This window comes from Lepisosteus platostomus, chromosome 4, assembly GCF_059453375.1.
Source record: "Lepisosteus platostomus isolate fLepPlt1 chromosome 4, fLepPlt1.hap1, whole genome shotgun sequence".
NCBI lineage: Eukaryota > Metazoa > Chordata > Actinopteri > Semionotiformes > Lepisosteidae > Lepisosteus > Lepisosteus platostomus.
In genome coordinates, this window is record NC_142614.1 from 75,856,388 (window position 1) to 75,873,683 (window position 17,296).

At 51.7% G+C, this 17,296-nt stretch overlaps 1 protein-coding gene across 11 annotated transcripts in view; it reads left to right on the plus strand.

The window, feature by feature from the left end:
• Positions 1–16,747, plus strand: part of cast (calpastatin) — a 56,033-nt gene extending 39,286 nt beyond the window's left edge. For 5 of the 11 annotated variants that reach the window (XM_088630738.1, XM_088630732.1, XM_088630734.1 and 2 more), the window contains 28 exons: positions 444–551; positions 1,091–1,174; positions 1,264–1,305; positions 2,899–3,012; positions 3,583–3,696; positions 3,788–3,865; positions 4,104–4,166; positions 4,287–4,391; positions 4,569–4,652; positions 4,742–4,783; positions 6,377–6,490; positions 7,061–7,174; positions 7,266–7,343; positions 7,582–7,644; positions 7,765–7,869; positions 8,047–8,130; positions 8,220–8,261; positions 9,854–9,967; positions 10,538–10,651; positions 10,785–10,898; positions 11,400–11,504; positions 11,660–11,743; positions 11,824–11,871; positions 12,000–12,191; positions 12,606–12,638; positions 13,073–13,183; positions 14,747–14,814; positions 15,102–16,747. In XM_088630738.1, coding sequence (XP_088486864.1) covers positions 444–551; positions 1,091–1,174; positions 1,264–1,305; positions 2,899–3,012; positions 3,583–3,696; positions 3,788–3,865; positions 4,104–4,166; positions 4,287–4,391; positions 4,569–4,652; positions 4,742–4,783; positions 6,377–6,490; positions 7,061–7,174; positions 7,266–7,343; positions 7,582–7,644; positions 7,765–7,869; positions 8,047–8,130; positions 8,220–8,261; positions 9,854–9,967; positions 10,538–10,651; positions 10,785–10,898; positions 11,400–11,504; positions 11,660–11,743; positions 11,824–11,871; positions 12,000–12,191; positions 12,606–12,638; positions 13,073–13,183; positions 14,747–14,803 — 2,406 coding nt within the window. In that variant the 3' untranslated portion in view covers positions 14,804–14,814; positions 15,102–16,747. The remainder of the gene's footprint in view (positions 1–443; positions 552–1,090; positions 1,175–1,263; positions 1,306–2,898; positions 3,013–3,582; positions 3,697–3,787; positions 3,866–4,103; positions 4,167–4,286; positions 4,392–4,568; positions 4,653–4,741; positions 4,784–6,376; positions 6,491–7,060; positions 7,175–7,265; positions 7,344–7,581; positions 7,645–7,764; positions 7,870–8,046; positions 8,131–8,219; positions 8,262–9,853; positions 9,968–10,537; positions 10,652–10,784; positions 10,899–11,399; positions 11,505–11,659; positions 11,744–11,823; positions 11,872–11,999; positions 12,192–12,605; positions 12,639–13,072; positions 13,184–14,746; positions 14,815–15,101) is intronic. The other 6 variants (XM_088630733.1, XM_088630736.1, XM_088630735.1 and 3 more) reach the window with 6 other exon arrangements.
• Positions 16,748–17,296: the final 549 nt, after the last annotated feature.

The window sequence follows — 17,296 nt, forward strand, 5'->3', positions numbered from 1 at the left end:
GTGTCACGGAGGTGCTTTCACGCTGACGTAGTGTCGCTACCGGTGAAATATCCTTCATGTTACTGCCTCTGCTGCACACAGCTGTCAAGGGTCCTGCCAGGGCACATTTTCAGGGGAGCTGAGCCTGTTCGGGTGTCGTGTGTCTCCTGGTGTCCTTTCAAAATCTTTCTCGTTCAGTGAGGGCTGTGTGAAACAACACAACGCAGGCAAGTTAATTCCAGGAGCTTGGAAATGTTTTGAGCAGCGATACGCCAGTTTGGAGCTTACCAGAAAACGTCCTTCAAGCTGAGCACTGATGGAGATTGTGGAACACGGTTTCCTACACAAGGACCGTCACCCGAGAGGCTTGTCCCTGGGTGTTCAGAGCTGGTGGGTGTTGTTCGGGGTTTGGATCCGGTTCCGGTGGCTCCGGGAATCTGATCCGGGTCTGGGCTTCCTTGCAGGCGAAGAAGCACGCGGCTGACCCCTTCGACGCGCTGGCGGGAACCCTCCCCCCTGCGGAGCCCCCAGCCCCTAAAGCCCCCAAGTTCACGGGCCCCGAGGTGCAGGAGGTAGGTGTCTGGGGCACGGGCGTGGCGCTCCGGCGTTTCGGAATTCCCTCCCGCTGCTCGGTGGCCTGGGCTTGTCTCGTACTGTCCAGCAAGCTGTGTGTTTCTGTCTGGCCATGTTCAACCAATCAGTCAATCAGTTAGATTAACCACCTGTTATCTGTAAGAGCTTCATCCTACAGAGGGACGTGCCAGCAGACTCCCTGGACACGACTCCAGAAGTAAATAGACTGGATCAAGGGCTTCCTGATCTCTCTGATTTACACAAGGCTAAAAACAATGGAGCTTGCAAATTCCACCTGCAGTCTGCCTTTCCTAATTCATGATGTAGTAGTTTCACTATATTCTGGAGTATACTGTACTGTACTCTGGAGTGCACTTCACTGTACTCTGGGTTTATACTCCACTGCACTCTGGAGTACGGGTCTCTGGAGTATACTACACTGCATACTGTAGTGCAGTGCTCTGTATCTGGAGTGCAGCACTTTCATGACAGCTCTGAACGGAGGACCTATCCTCTTGCTCTTCTGCTGTTCCTGCAGAAAACAGTCACCTCAGAGAAAGGAGTCCGTGTCGGGGAGAGAGAAGACACACTCCCGCCGGAGTACAGGCTGAAGGAGGAGACAGTAAGAACGCCGTCCCTGCTCCTGTCTGACTGTCGCAGAGCCTGTCAGGGCAGATGTCCTGCATGAACTAACCTGTGTTTCTTCGCCAGGGGAAAGGCATGCCTGCACCCAAGAAGGAGGAGAAGCCAGAGGTGTGTGCAGCTCTCCTGGACTGGGGTCTCGTGTGAGATCGCTCAGCTCAGACTGTGGATTTCCTCAGGACAGCTGTGATGCTGAAACAGCAGCAGCAGCAAGTTCAGTTCTAGCATCTCGATGAGAGAAATAATAATAAAATAATAATTCAAAAAAACTATTTTATATAGCGCCTTTAAAGGTGGCTTCTCAAAGCGCTTTACAGAATGACAACAACAATAAATAAGAAGAATACACAAGATAAAACACAATTACAATATATAGAGGAGACCGTGGATGGTGGTACTAGGAAGAGCAGAGGGGTGAAGAATGGAACAGTTCAGTAAAGGCTTTTCTGAAGAAGAAGGTTTTGAGTCTGGATTTGAAGGAGTTTAGAGAAGGTGACTCTCTGATATCCTTGGACAGAGAGAACCAGAGCTTGGGGGCATAACAGGAGAAGGCCCTGTCACCCATACAATGTAGACGGGCTTGGGGGACAGTAAGGAGAGCAGAATTAGAATTGCGAAGGTTGTGAGGTGAGGAGTAGGGCGATAATAGTTCAGACAGGTACTGAGGTGCCAAGCCATGCAGAGCCTTGTAGGTGAGCATGAGGATTTTAAAGTCTACACGGAATTTGACCGGAAGCCAGTGCAAGGACTCCAGGATAGGAGTAATGTGATCATTTACACTAGACCAGGTCAAGATTCTGGCTGCTGAATTTTGGACATACTGCAGTTTGTTCAAAGTAGATGTAGATACCCCAGCGAGAAGAGCATTACAGTAGTCAATTTGAGAGAACACAAATGTGTTGATCAGCTTTTCAGCCAGTTAGTGATAGCGTAGGGTGTAGTCTAGCGATTATTTCTGAGATGAAAAAAAATTGTTTTGACAATATGCTGCACATGTGGGTCAAATGTTAAGCCAGAGTCGAATATAACCCCAAGGGTTTTCAATTTAGATTGAAGCTCAAGTACAGAACCATCTACAGATAGGGTTACAGGACTGGCTTTGTGAAGTTGATGGGGGGTGCCAATAAGCATGACTTCAGTCTTGTCGCAGTTAAGATGAAGGAAATTTTGAGTCATCCAAATTTTTCTGTATGAGATGCAGTTAGATAGAATAGACAGCCACATCAGTGTCTGGTTTGGTATGGATGTATATTTGAGTATCGTCAGCATAGAAATTATAGCTGAGGCCATGTGATCTTAAAAGCTGACCAAGTGGAAACATGTAAATGCTGAAGAGCAAGGGGCCCAGTATTGAGCCCTGAGGAACACCAGACTTAACAAGACCAATTTCAGACCTGTACCCATTAAGAGAGACAAAGTGGCAGCGATCAGTGAGGTAAGATTTGAACCATTTGAGAGCAGTGTCAGAAACTCCAAACACAGTGTCAGGGCTCCATTGCAGAGCTGTGGCAGAGCTGAGCAGTCTGCAGCTTTAGCAGGGAGCTCAGAGGCAGGGCAGTGTTGGAGGAGCCCGGCAGCCTGTCCGGTGTGCGTTGTTGTGGTTGTGTGTGGAGCTGTGGGGGCTGAGGCTGCTGTGCTGCTCCAGTGAGAGACTCTGCCAGCCCCTCTCACAGCTCAGCAGCTCTTCCTGCTCCCTGTGTGCAGAAGCCCATAGACGAGGCAGCAGCGCTGGACGCCCTGTCAGGAGACTTCGTCTCCCCTGCAGCTGCGCCCTCTGTCCAGGCCCCCGTGGTGAAGCCCCCACAGCCCCCCCTGCAGGTAGGCACTGAGCACAGCAGCTGAACATCTGTCACAAGTCCAAATCCATTTAGGAGTCTCCTCTTAGGCTGTGAGAGCAGGGGTGACACTCTGGAGCTCCCTCTTCATGTGCCTGGTGAAGTCGTGTCGGGGGTCTCTGACAGGTCTGCAGTGCAGAGGGGCTGCAGTGTGTCCCCCAGGGTGGGGCTGCACTCACTGGGGGTGAAGTGGCTCTTCAGCTACATGGAAAGTGCTTTGGGATCCTTTCAGGTGAAGAGTGTTGTGTAAATATAAGGAATTATTCTCATGATTCGTTATTGTGACTGAGTGTAATTCTAATGCAGTGTGAGGTTTGCAGTCTGTATTTTGGGCTGTAAGATGTTGGCTCTTGTATTCACACTGATAGATTTCACCTGCTGGTCACTGCATCAGCCAGGCTGTTCGTATCTTCGGTTTGAGCTCGCGACCTGAAATCGCCCGTCAGACTTCTTGAGCACAAGAGGCCTCCTGGGGCGGAGAGGTGCTCCTGTGGAGCGGCTGTGCGGTCCTGTCCGTGTGACTCACGCCTCCCCGTTTCCTCTCTCTGGGCAGAAGGCGAAGGAGGACACAGCAGCGCTGGATGCCCTGGCAGGAGACTTCGTCTCCCCTGTAGCTGCAGCCTCTGTCCAGGCCCCCTTGGTGAAGCCCCCACAGCCCCCCCTGCAGGTAGGCACTGAGCACAGCAGCCTGAGCTATTTTGTGAGTTCAGTCATTCCTGAGTATTTCATTTCTCTATGCGTTCTTTTCTCTCTTCTAGAAATCAGACGGCAAGCCTGCAGCTGGCGCTGACCGCTCTCCAGCTCCCCCTGCTGACAAGAAGGCCAAAGCTGAGCAGGTAGAGCACAGCTCTCCAGGGCCCCCCCTGCTGGTCATTCCTGGGCACTGGCCCACAGCAGTGGACCGATCATCCCCCAGTCAGAGGGGCCGCACAGGATACCGAGCGCCTGTCGTGTCTGAGCCACGGGAGTGTTACTTCGTGTTTCGCTGGTGTCTCTCTCTTCAGTGGTTGCCCTGAACGGAGAGCAGGAGAGTCCTGCGCTGTGAGATCTCATCGCTCTCTCCTCTGTGTTCAGAAAGGTGCCGGCGTGGCGTCGTCTCCCAAGCCCCCTGCTGACAAGAAGCCCAAGACGGAGGAGGTGAGCGCCGGGCCTGAGCGCCGCCGGGCCGGTCCAGCTGTGCGGCCAGGGGCCGACACTGGTGCTGCAGCAGTGTGTCCCTGGAGCCGCTCTGACCTTGTCCCTGTGCTGCCTTCTCAGGAGCCCTCCATGTCCCTGGACGCTCTGAGTGCCCTGGGAGACACGCTGGCGGCTCCGGAGCCGACGCCAGAGCCCCCCCGGCCCCTCCCGAAGGACATCGTGACGGTAGGCAGAGCTGGAGCCGGCGCCGGTGTGCTTCCTGCTGGGCCAGATCCCGGATCTCCTCTGGGCTCCGAGCGGGAGCAGCTGGAGCAGGAAGCGAGAGTGGAAAAGCAGCGATCGTCTCTGAGCTGCGGGGCTGCGGGGGCTGTGATCTGACTGTGTGTCCTGTTCTGCTGGCAGGAAAAGATCAAGGCAGAGAAAGGAGTCCGTGTCGGGGAGAGAGAAGACACACTCCCGCCAGAGTACAGGCTGAAGGAGGAGACAGTAAGAACGCCGTCCCTGCTCCTGTCTGACTGTCGCAGAGCCTGTCAGGGCAGAGGTCCTGCATGAACTAACCTGTGTTTCTTCGCCAGGGGAAAGGCACGCCTGCACCCAAGAAGGAGGAGAAGCCAGAGGTGTGTGCAGCTCTCCTGGACTGGGGTCTCGTGTGAGATCGCTCAGCTCAGACTGTAGATTTCCTCAGGACAGCTGTGATGCTGAAACAGCAGCAGCAGCAAGTTCAGTTCTAGCATCTCGATGAGAGAAATAATAATAAAATAATAATTCAAAAAAACTATTTTATATAGCGCCTTTAAAGGTGGCTTCTCAAAGCGCTTTACAGAATGACAACAACAATAAATAAGAAGAATACACAAGATAAAACACAATTACAATATATAGAGGAGACCGTGGATGGTGGTACTAGGAAGAGCAGAGGGGTGAAGAATGGAACAGTTCAGTAAAGGCTTTTCTGAAGAAGAAGGTTTTGAGTCTGGATTTGAAGGAGTTTAGAGAAGGTGACTCTCTGATATCCTTGGGCAGAGAGTACCAGAGCTTGGGGGCATAACAGGAGAAGGCCCTGTCACCCATACAATGTAGACGGGCTTGGGGGACAGTAAGGAGAGCAGAATTAGAATTGCGAAGGTTGTGAGGTGAGGAGTAGGGCGATAATAGTTCAGACAGGTACTGAGGTGCCAAGCCATGCAGAGCCTTGTAGGTGAGCATGAGGATTTTAAAGTCTGCACGGAATTTGACCGGAAGCCAGTGCAAGGACTCCAGGATAGGAGTAATGTGATCATTTACACTAGACCAGGTCAAGATTCTGGCTGCTGAATTTTGGACATACTGCAGTTTGTTCAAAGTAGATGTAGATACCCCAGCGAGAAGAGCATTACAGTAGTCAATTTGAGAGAACACAAATGTGTTGATCAGCTTTTCAGCCAGTTAGTGATAGCGTAGGGTGTAGTCTAGCGATTATTTCTGAGATGAAAAAAAATTGTTTTGACAATATGCTGCACATGTGGGTCAAATGTTAAGCCAGAGTCGAATATAACCCCAAGGGTTTTCAATTTAGATTGAAGCTCAAGTACAGAACCATCTACAGACAGGGTTACAGGACTGGCTTTGTGAAGTTGATGGGGGGTGCCAATAAGCATGACTTCAGTCTTGTCGCAGTTAAGATGAAGGAAATTTTGAGTCATCCAAATTTTTCTGTATGAGATGCAGTTAGATAGAATAGACAGCCACATCAGTGTCTGGTTTGGTATGGATGTATATTTGAGTATCGTCAGGATAGAAATGATAGCTGAGGCCATGTGATCTTAAAAGCTGACCAAGTGGAAACATGTAAATGCTGAAGAGCAAGGGGCCCAGTATTGAGCCCTGAGGAACACCAGACTTAACAAGACCAATTTCAGACCTGTACCCATTAAGAGAGACAAAGTGGCAGCGATCAGTGAGGTAAGATTTGAACCATTTGAGAGCAGTGTCAGAAACTCCAAACACAGTGTCAGGGCTCCATTGCAGAGCTGTGGCAGAGCTGAGCAGTCTGCAGCTTTAGCAGGGAGCTCGGAGGCAGGGCAGTGTTGGAGGAGCCCGGCAGCCTGTCCGGTGTGCGTTGTTGTGGTTGTGTGTGGAGCTGTGGGGGCTGAGGCTGCTGTGCTGCTCCAGTGAGAGACTCTGCCAGCCCCTCTCACAGCTCAGCAGCTCTTCCTGCTCCCTGTGTGCAGAAGCCCATAGACGAGGCAGCAGCGCTGGACGCCCTGTCAGGAGACTTCGTCTCCCCTGCAGCTGCGCCCTCTGTCCAGGCCCCCGTGGTGAAGCCCCCACAGCCCCCCCTGCAGGTAGGCACTGAGCACAGCAGCTGAACATCTGTCACAAGTCCAAATCCATTTAGGAGTCTCCTCTTAGGCTGTGAGAGCAGGGGTGACACTCTGGAGCTCCCTCTTCATGTGCCTGGTGAAGTCGTGTCGGGGGTCTCTGACAGGTCTGCAGTGCAGAGGGGCTGCAGTGTGTCCCCCAGGGTGGGGCTGCACTCACTGGGGGTGAAGTGGCTCTTCAGCTACATGGAAAGTGCTTTGGGATCCTTTCAGGTGAAGAGTGTTGTGTAAATATAAGGAATTATTCTCATGATTCGTTATTGTGACTGAGTGTAATTCTAATGCAGTGTGAGGTTTGCAGTCTGTATTTTGGGCTGTAAGATGTTGGCTCTTGTATTCACACTGATAGATTTCACCTGCTGGTCACTGCATCAGCCAGGCTGTTCGTATCTTCGGTTTGAGCTCGCGACCTGAAATCGCCCGTCAGACTTCTTGAGCACAAGAGGCCTCCTGGGGCAGAGAGGTGCTCCTGTGGAGCGGCTGTGCGGTCCTGTCCGTGTGACTCACGCCTCCCCGTTTCCTCTCTCTGGGCAGAAGGCGAAGGAGGACACAGCAGCGCTGGATGCCCTGGCAGGAGACTTCGTCTCCCCTGTAGCTGCAGCCTCTGTCCAGGCCCCCTTGGTGAAGCCCCCACAGCCCCCCCTGCAGGTAGGCACTGAGCACAGCAGCCTGAGCTATTTTGTGAGTTCAGTCATTCCTGAGTATTTCATTTCTCTATGCGTTCTTTTCTCTCTTCTAGAAATCAGACGGCAAGCCTGCAGCTGGCGCTGACCGCTCTCCAGCTCCCCCTGCTGACAAGAAGGCCAAAGCTGAGCAGGTAGAGCACAGCTCTCCAGGGCCCCCCCTGCTGGTCATTCCTGGGCACTGGCCCACAGCAGTGGACCGATCATCCCCCAGTCAGAGGGGCCGCACAGGATACCGAGCGCCTGTCGTGTCTGAGCCACGGGAGTGTTACTTCGTGTTTCGCTGGTGTCTCTCTCTTCAGTGGTTGCCCTGAACGGAGAGCAGGAGAGTCCTGCGCTGTGAGATCTCATCGCTCTCTCCTCTGTGTTCAGAAAGGTGCCGGCGTGGCGTCGTCTCCCAAGCCCCCTGCTGACAAGAAGCCCAAGACGGAGGAGGTGAGCGCCGGGCCTGAGCGCCGCCGGGCCGGTCCAGCTGTGCGGCCAGGGGCCGACACTGGTGCTGCAGCAGTGTGTCCCTGGAGCCGCTCTGACCTTGTCCCTGTGCTGCCTTCTCAGGAGCCCTCCATGTCCCTGGACGCTCTGAGTGCCCTGGGAGACACGCTGGCGGCTCCGGAGCCGACGCCAGAGCCCCCCCGGCCCCTCCCGAAGGACATCGTGACGGTAGGCAGAGCTGGAGCCGGCGCCGGTGTGCTTCCTGCTGGGCCAGATCCCGGATCTCCTCTGGGCTCCGAGCGGGAGCAGCTGGAGCAGGAAGCGAGAGTGGAAAAGCAGCGATCGTCTCTGAGCTGCGGGGCTGCGGGGGCTGTGATCTGACTGTGTGTCCTGTTCTGCTGGCAGGAAAAGATCAAGGCAGAGAAAGGAGTCCGTGTCGGGGAGAGAGAAGACACACTCCCGCCGGAGTACAGGCTGAAGGGGGAGACAGTAAGAACGCCGTCCCTGCTCCTGTCTGACTGTCGCAGAGCCTGTCAGGGCAGAGGTCCTGCATGAACTAACCTGTGTTTCTTCGCCAGGGGAAAGGCACGCCTGCACCCAAGAAGGAGGAGAAGCCAGAGGTGTGTGCAGCTCTCCTGGACTGGGGTCTCGTGTGAGATCGCTCAGCTCAGACTGTAGATTTCCTCAGGACAGCTGTGATGCTGAAACAGCAGCAGCAGCAAGTTCAGTTCTAGCATCTCGATGAGAGAAATAATAATAAAATAATAATTCAAAAAAACTATTTTATATAGCGCCTTTAAAGGTGGCTTCTCAAAGCGCTTTACAGAATGACAACAACAATAAATAAGAAGAATACACAAGATAAAACACAATTACAATATATAGAGGAGACCGTGGATGGTGGTACTAGGAAGAGCAGAGGGGTGAAGAATGGAACAGTTCAGTAAAGGCTTTTCTGAAGAAGGTTTTGAGTCTGGATTTGAAGGAGTTTAGAGAAGGTGACTCTCTGATATCCTTGGGCAGAGAGTACCAGAGCTTGGGGGCATAACAGGAGAAGGCCCTGTCACCCATACAATGTAGACGGGCTTGGGGGACAGTAAGGAGAGCAGAATTAGAATTGCAAAGGTTGTGAGGTGGGGAGTAGGGCGATAATAGTTCAGACAGGTACTGAGGTGCCAAGCCATGCAGAGCCTTGTAGGTGAGCATGAGGATTTTAAAGTCTACACGGAATTTGACCGGAAGCCAGTGCAAGGACTCCAGGATAGGAGTAATGTGATCATTTACACTAGACCAGGTCAAGATTCTGGCTGCTGAATTTTGGACATACTGCAGTTTGTTCAAAGTAGATGTAGATACCCCAGCGAGTAGAGCATTACAGTAGTCAATTTGAGAGAACACAAATGTGTTGATCAGCTTTTCAGCCACAGTTAGTGATAGCGTAGGGTGTAGTCTAGCGATTATTTCTGAGATGAAAAAAAATTGTTTTGACAATATGCTGCACATGTGGGTCAAATGTTAAGCCAGAGTCGAATATAACCCCAAGGGTTTTCAATTTAGATTGAAGCTCAAGTGCAGAACCATCTACAGATAGGGTTACAGGACTGGCTTTGCGAAGTTGATGGGGGGTGCCAATAAGCATGACTTCAGTCTTGTCGCAGTTAAGATGAAGGAAATTTTGAGTCATCCAAATTTTTCTGTATGAGATGCAGTTAGATAGAATAGACAGCCACATCAGTGTCTGGTTTGGTATGGATGTATATTTGAGTATCGTCAGCATAGAAATTATAGCTGAGGCCATGTGATCTTAAAAGCTGACCAAGTGGAAACATGTAAATGCTGAAGAGCAAGGGGCCCAGTATTGAGCCCTGAGGAACACCAGACTTAACAAGACCAATTTCAGACCTGTACCCATTAAGAGAGACAAAGTGGCAGCGATCAGTGAGGTAAGATCTGAGCCATTTGAGAGCAGTGTCAGAAACTCCAAACACAGTGTCAGGGCTCCATTGCAGAGCTGTGGCAGAGCTGAGCAGTCTGCAGCTTTAGCAGGGAGCTCAGAGGCAGGGCAGTGTTGGAGGAGCCCGGCAGCCTGTCCGGTGTGCGTTGTTGTGGTTGTGTGTGGAGCTGTGGGGGCTGAGGCTGCTGTGCTGCTCCAGTGAGAGACTCTGCCAGCCCCTCTCACAGCTCAGCAGCTCTTCCTGCTCCCTGTGTGCAGAAGCCCATAGACGAGGCAGCAGCGCTGGACGCCCTGTCAGGAGACTTCGTCTCCCCTGCAGCTGCGCCCTCTGTCCAGGCCCCCGTGGTGAAGCCCCCACAGCCCCCCCTGCAGGTAGGCACTGAGCACAGCAGCTGAACATCTGTCACAAGTCCAAATCCATTTAGGAGTCTCCTCTTAGGCTGTGAGAGCAGGGGTGACACTCTGGAGCTCCCTCTTCATGTGCCTGGTGAAGTCGTGTCGGGGGTCTCTGACAGGTCTGCAGTGCAGAGGGGCTGCAGTGTGTCCCCCAGGGTGGGGCTGCACTCACTGTGGGTGAAGTGGCTCTTCAGCTACACGGAAAGTGCTTTGGGATCCTTTCAGGTGAAGAGTGTTGTGTAAATATAAGGAATTATTCTCATGATTCGTTATTGTGACTGAGTGTAATTCTAATGCAGTGTGAGGTTTGCAGTCTGTATTTTGGGCTGTAAGATGTTGGCTCTTGTATTCACACTGATAGATTTCACCTGCTGGTCACTGCGTCAGCCAGGCTGTTCGTATCTTCGGTTTGAGCTCGCGACCTGAAATCGCCCGTCAGACTTCTTGAGCACAAGAGGCCTCCTGGGGCGGAGAGGTGCTCCTGTGGAGCGGCTGTGCGGTCCTGTCCGTGTGACTCACGCCTCCCCGTTTCCTCTCTCTGGGCAGAAGGCGAAGGAGGACACAGCAGCGCTGGATGCCCTGGCAGGAGACTTCGTCTCTCCTGTAGCTGCAGCCTCTGTCCAGGCCCCCGTGGTGAAGCCCCCACAGCCCCCCCTGCAGGTAGGCACTGAGCACAGCAGCAGAATGTATTTTTGTGGTACAGTAATGTCCTTTATAGCATGCAGTGCTGAGGAGTTTCGTGAAAGTCTTTGTGCACATTGACCCTCTGTGTGCGTTGTTGCTGTCTCTGCAGAGCCCCCTGGACGACACAGCGGCTCTGGACGCCCTGGCAGGGGATTTCGTCTGCCCTGCAGCTGCGCCCTCTGTCCAGGCCGCTGCAGGCACACCTCCGCCTGCCTCCCGCCAGGTCAGTGTGCGCAGCTCCTTCTGTTTTTGCATGGTCTCTGCCTGCTTCTTGCACAGCCAGACTTTTCCAAACACTTCTTATTTTGACTTGCTGAGCCCTTCGGGTGAAAAGTTCATTGTAGTTCGATGGAGTTACAGAAGTAAGTTATATGTGCTGATCTCGCCCTGCAAATCGCACCGTATATCCATTCTCATGACTGACTAGCACTCACGGGTTCCCACTGTGGAACCTGTCCTGTATTCCTAACAGTCTTGCAGGATGAGGTGCCTCATCTCACCTCACCTTTTTCGGTCTCATCCTGGCCACCTATGTAATCAGCCTAAAGTTCATTTTCTGCCAAGAGTTCTTTCGGTTTGCTGGAGAGGCTTAGATGCTTCACCCTTTATCTTGCACTGTTTTATACTGTTAGTTTTGCTCAGACAGCCCACCTTCCCATGTGGCATTGCTGTAGCGCGCCTCGCGTCACCTCCGGTGTTGAGCGCTCCGCCTTCTCGTCCCCAGATGTCTTCCGGAACAACTCAGGCTCTGGACGCGCTGTCAGATACCCTGCTGGCCGACACCCCCGCACCCGAGCCCCAGCCTGTCCCGCCTGGGCAAGTCGTGAAGGTGAGACGGGCATCGCTGAGCTAATGCAGCACCGCACCCGGGCTCACCCGGGCTGGCAGCACCCCAGCACCCCAGCGTTCCCACGGCCACTCCTGTCACCGCCAGCGTGGAACCGGGGGATCGGCCGAGTAACACCCCAAAACATGTCATTCCAGGAGAAGACGATCGTTGAAGAGAACGTGGCGAAGCTGGGAGAGAGGGACGACACTCTGCCGCCGGAATACCGCCTTGCGGCTCAGGTATCCGACTGGCGCGCCGGGAGGATGTCATTCCCTGTTGAAAAGCAGCAGGAATGTTTTCAATGGGTTTTTTTTTCCAGGAAGGGAAAAGCGCCGGAGCCTCAGGTGCCGGAGAGAAACCCAAAGAGGTGAGAGAGCCGCCCGTCTCGGAGCAGGTGTTTTTATACCATCCGGGTGCTGTCAGCCTGAAGCGCCCACACGGGAGGGGACCCCTCCAGCCCCCAGTGACCCCGCCGCTCGCGTCTCGTCTTTGCAGAAACCGATGGGCGACACGGCGGCCATCGACGCTCTGGCCGGCGATTTTGTTCCCTCGGCAGACGCTGGCAAACCCGCTGTCACGCCCAAAGACCAGCCTGCAGCGCCCCCCGCTGGCCAGACAGCTGCCTCTGCAGCACCAGTGGTCCAGTCTGCTGCAGCTCCCTCTGCGCCCAAGCCAGGAACCAAGGAGGTACTGGGAGGGCGTCCTGACGTCACTGCTGGGGTGGGCTGTCGCACTGGGGCCAGGCTGGTGGCATGAGCAGGTTCTCGCAGGGGATTCTGGTCCTCCTGGCAGAGGCAGGATCAGGACTCTTACTGCAGCGCTGAGGAAAAGAGGCGCAGTCAGGTCAGAGGTGCGCCTGGGCTTTCGGAGATCAGCGAGCGAGGGCGTGCGATATGAGTCTCACAAGCAGGGAGCTGTGTCAGCATGTCCTGGGTCCTGGGCAGATTAACGGTGGTTTCGATATCCTTGTCCTGTCTGCTGTCTCAGGGGGTTAATGAGGCTGGATGCGTTTTGGGGCAATAGAACTTACTTTCTGGAGATGTGTGGGATTCGAAATAGCCCAGGTGCTGGAGTAACTGATCCAGGTTCCTGTTGTTTCAGGACAAGGCAGGAAAACCAGAAGAGAAGCCAAAGGTAATTTTTGTCTCCTTAAAAATACCTGATCAGTGCAGATCTCCTCCGTACTCCCAGGAGTGAGGAGATCCTCATGTGATCGAAGAGGAGACCTGCAAAGATCTCATCACCTGTTGATCTCTTTGAAGGTGTAGCTTTTTACTCCCTGAAGCGTCAGATGAAAACAAAGACTTCTAAATGAAAAGACGTCCTTAATTTCTGGCAGTGTCTTGTCCTCTGTACAGAAATGCGGTTTGACTCTTAAGGATGAAGCTACAATTAACTGTCAGTGCTGAGGCCAGAATTCCTGAGCGCCATTTAGGCGTAATGTTTCGAGTGTACACTTGGAATACGCTCTGAGCAGCAGCTCTGCGGTCAGTAATCAGGGAGAAAGATACTTGAGGTCTGCTGGGCTGTGAGTCCCAGCGATTGACTGCCTGTCGCTTGCCTTGCAGAAGCCAGAGGATGCCGCCGCCGGCGCCAACGTGGGGGTCAAAGGTCAGCCTGCAGCCCCGAAACCCCAGCCACCTGCCGCCCCCGCAGACAAGGCCGCGCAGCCCGCGCAGGTAGGTGCAGCCCTGCGCAGTTCGCCTCCCGGGCTCGTCAGCAGCTGGAGTGTGATTAGTTTGTGCTCACTCGCCCTGCAGTCACGCCATTTCAAGACCGTCTCCTTTCCACACTGCAAACCCCAGGACCCCCCGCCGAGTCCTGCCTCTGACGGCTCTGCTCCACACAGAGCTGGGCAGGTCTCAGAGCCGGAGTCCGCACCGCTTGCACATGCAAGAACCCAGCTCACTGGCTCTCTGTGGAGAGAAATGTTCTCCTCTCGAAGGAAATGAACCTCATGTTGCTGTGGCTGGAAAAGTGGGTTGTTGTGCAGTATTGTGTGAATCAGAAGTCATTGCTGGGACACTGAATTTGCTCTGAATTTTTTTCCATTATATATTTTATTTATTTTGTCCATCAAGAAACTGGCCTAACACTTCCTGTACCTGGGCTGCTCAGAAAAACAAGATAGATATAGATGGTCTGTGACACAACCACACTCCTACTTATAGGCAACATTTGCATTAAACAGATATTGAGGGAACACACATGCTGAAGTGAAAGCAGGTTTGACCTCATGAAGAGGGTCATAACTGTTTTTGTATGAACTCACAAGAAGAGGCCATTCAGCCCATCCAGAGATCATTGGATGCTACGAGCAGCTATGCAGCAAGGATCTCATCCAGCTGTTTCTTGAAAGAAACCAGGGTATTGGCTTCAACTACATGGCTTTGTAGCTGTTCCACACTCCCACCACCCTTTGTGTGAAGAAGTGCCACCTGTTCCATATAGGTTCCACTTGTGCCCACTGGTCCATGTTCAAGTGTTGATCCTGAAGACATCCAGTCAATACATTCCAGGATTTTGAAGGCTTGTATCAGGTTCCCTCGTAGTCTTCTCTGTTCCTGACTAAAGAGGTTTAGTTCTTTCAGCTTGTCAGTGTAGGGATATCTGGTTGCTCTTTTTTCAACAGATTCCAGAGCAGCAGTGTATTTTTTGTAGTTCAGTGACCAAAATTGTGCAAATATTCAACATGAGCTAGCTACAGAAAGGTTACAAGGATACATGATTTCAACTGGCATAACCTGGTCATGTCATGACTGATAGCGGTCTTGAAAATCTCATTATTATGTAGTCTAGCTTTGATGATTTAATCTTTGGCATCTGCTTGTCACAAATTCTGTTTTTTCTATAATAAAGTTAAGTAGGTATTGGTGCGATTTAAAATTTTAGCTTTACAGTGTTGTTTTTGTTTTTCTGTAATATAGCGTGAACAGAGAGTAACACTTACTGTATTCATGTTTTAATTACAAAAGTGTAACTAGTCAGCTGGTTTTATCTCAGTGTTTTTTATAGGAAACAACTTGCCCATTTCATCTTGCCTTCATCTTATTAATTAGTAGACAGAGAGAGTTTAATTATTCCTCCTGAAGCCTTTTTTTTCTACTGCTGACTTGCATTCTCTGAATTACTGCTGGAAGATGGAAGAGGAGCCATTAATTACTCTTCTCACACTCTGTGATGTCTTCCCCTGCTGCGCTGTAGGGCCATGTAACCCCTCCCTGATCAGTCCTTTTCTCCAGCAGGCAAAGGGCAAGCCGACAGCCAGCACTGATGCCAAGAAGACAAGTAAAAGCTAAGGGCTTGTGAGGTAGGACACGGACGAACACGTTTGAAGCATGGAGCTGTTTGATTTACAGGGCGAGGATACTCTGGAAAGACCCGAGCTCCTGTTTGGAGATTTTCTGAAATTAGAAAATTGTGCAGGCTGCTCATGTTCCTTATCCTCAGTGTCCCCTTTCCCTAAAGAAAATGCGTGTCAGAGGTTTTGAAATTGCTTATAACAGGTTTCATTTTCCTTGTCTGATTGTGAGATTAAAATCAAAGCAGGTTGATCAGATCTGTGGTGCTCATCTCTTCCTGTCTTTGTTCTTCCAGGTGCAAAGGACATTTCTCCTCGTCTTCCTCTCGCTGGTGCTGGGAGTCCAGCTCCTGGCACAGACTTGCTGTACCAAATGGTTATTTAGGGTAACAAAACTGTGTTCTTTGCCTTTCCTGCACGTTTTCAAACATGAAAGATTGTATTAAATTTCTTGTGCCTTTACATGCAGTTGATCCAGCGGAATTGTTTGTTAAATGTTAAGAAGATGTGTGCTGTGTCCCCTTCTGCTCTGCTGCCAGCAGGAGTGCTGAGTGCTGTCCAGACGCGCTGGCCATGCTTTCCTCTTGCGCTGTGCCAGATAGACGCACTGGCCATGCTTTCCTCTTGCGCTGTGCCAGATAGACGGACTGGCCATGCTTTCCTCTTGCGCTGTGCCAGATAGACGCACTGGCCATGCTTTGCTTTCCTCTTGCGCTGTGCCAGATAGACGCATGACATGAGAGCCACAAGTCCTCCTGGGGTAGGTGCCCGTTGTGCTCATCACAATCCTCACTTCACATCCTAGTTGAACCTGAACTTTTCTGAGTTCTGCTGCTGTAAAGCGCAGGGCTGAAAGAGAATGTAATTTTCAATACTGCATCGCCACTGGTCAGCACATGATTCATCTCGCCTGGTATCCAATAAACCCGCTGGACGTCATTCAGGTGTGAGCTATCGATTCCTGCCTTGGATTATTCTTGTACGCAGCACTTGCAGAGGTCCTGTCCTGTCTCAGCCTGTCCGTTGGAGGGCAGTGCTGTAGAGCAGTAGCACCAGTGCCTCTGGACAGCACTGTCCAGTGTCCACAGGGACTGTCAGGGTGACGCTGTAGCCAGCATCAGAGTTTTTCTTCCAGCAATAGTTCAGGGCTGAACTTGTCAGCCTGTACTGGCAAACGCAGCTGTCCAATCAAGACGTCAGGGCACTGCTCTTCGATGTCCTGACTCAGGGAGGGATTGGATCTGACCCCGGTGTCCATCTGGGGACCCCCTCCTGTGGAGCAATGTGTCACACCCCCCCTGTTTTTAAAAGAGAGGCTTATCCATGCACTCTCACTCCCAACTCTGCCCATGAACAGTCACTGGCGCGGGTGTTACTGTAGTGAAGTTTTACTTCCAGGAGGGTTTCTGAGGTGAACGTTGGGTTTTTAATCTTTAGACGTTCGATATCTATTCCAAAAACATCAGGAAGGCCTGCCCCCCACCCCCCATCGCCAGAATACTGAAACTAAAAAGCTGATTTTTCAGTCCTACATCAACAGTAAACAAAGACAGGCTGAGGGACTTTCCAGACTCTGGAAATTCACACATTAGACTCTGTTGTGAGTCCCGGTGAACAGGCGTCAGGGTGTTCCCAGTTCGACTCCAGTGGCACAGCAGAAGGGAGGTTCCCTTCACACGGAGCAGGTTGTGGCTCACCGTGGTGAGCAGCTGCACAGTGCCTGTATGTTTACAGTTGCAAACACTTTGCTCAGACCCCTGTGGGACGTTTTGTTAGACTTGTTTCAGGGGAAAAATATCATTGGAAAAAACTGCACTACATTGTATAAAATATTATAGAAACTGCTTTCTGTTTTTATTTTATGGCTTTTGGGTACTTTAATAATTGACAAGAAAATTGTAAGTGTTGTAAGTGAGACAAAATAAAAGGAATAGAAATGTAATGTTGGTGCCATTTTCTTTTAAAAAACGAAAACGTTGGGTGATGAAGTCAGAGCGTCAGGCGATACCATCAGTAGACTGCTGGCGATTCTGGGCACAAAGAGTTGTGAAAGTATACAAATTACACGCTTTGGGGAACAAATAGACTGAGCTACTTCAAAGAGAAAAGAGATCTGTGATGCTGTTGGTTTCCTGGGCACCTGTAGAAGCTGACACTAGCTCCACTGCCTTGGCTTTCAGCACCACTTCAGTTTAATAATGAAGTTATCACTAAAGTGTCCATTCCTAAAGCATCTTAAGGTGAACAATCTGACCCATGGGGGCTCTGTGGCTGAGGATCTGCGCCTGTGGCTGGAAGGTTGCCGGTTTGTATCCCGCGGCCGGCAGAGGAATCCTACTCCATTGGGCCCCTGAGCAAGGCCCTTCACCCCAACTGCTCCAGGGGCGCTGTACAATGTCTGACCCTGCGCTCTGAACCCCAGCTTCTGTCTGTGTGTCTCATGGAGAGCAAGCTGGGGTATTTGAAAAGACGAATTCCTCATACGAGAAAT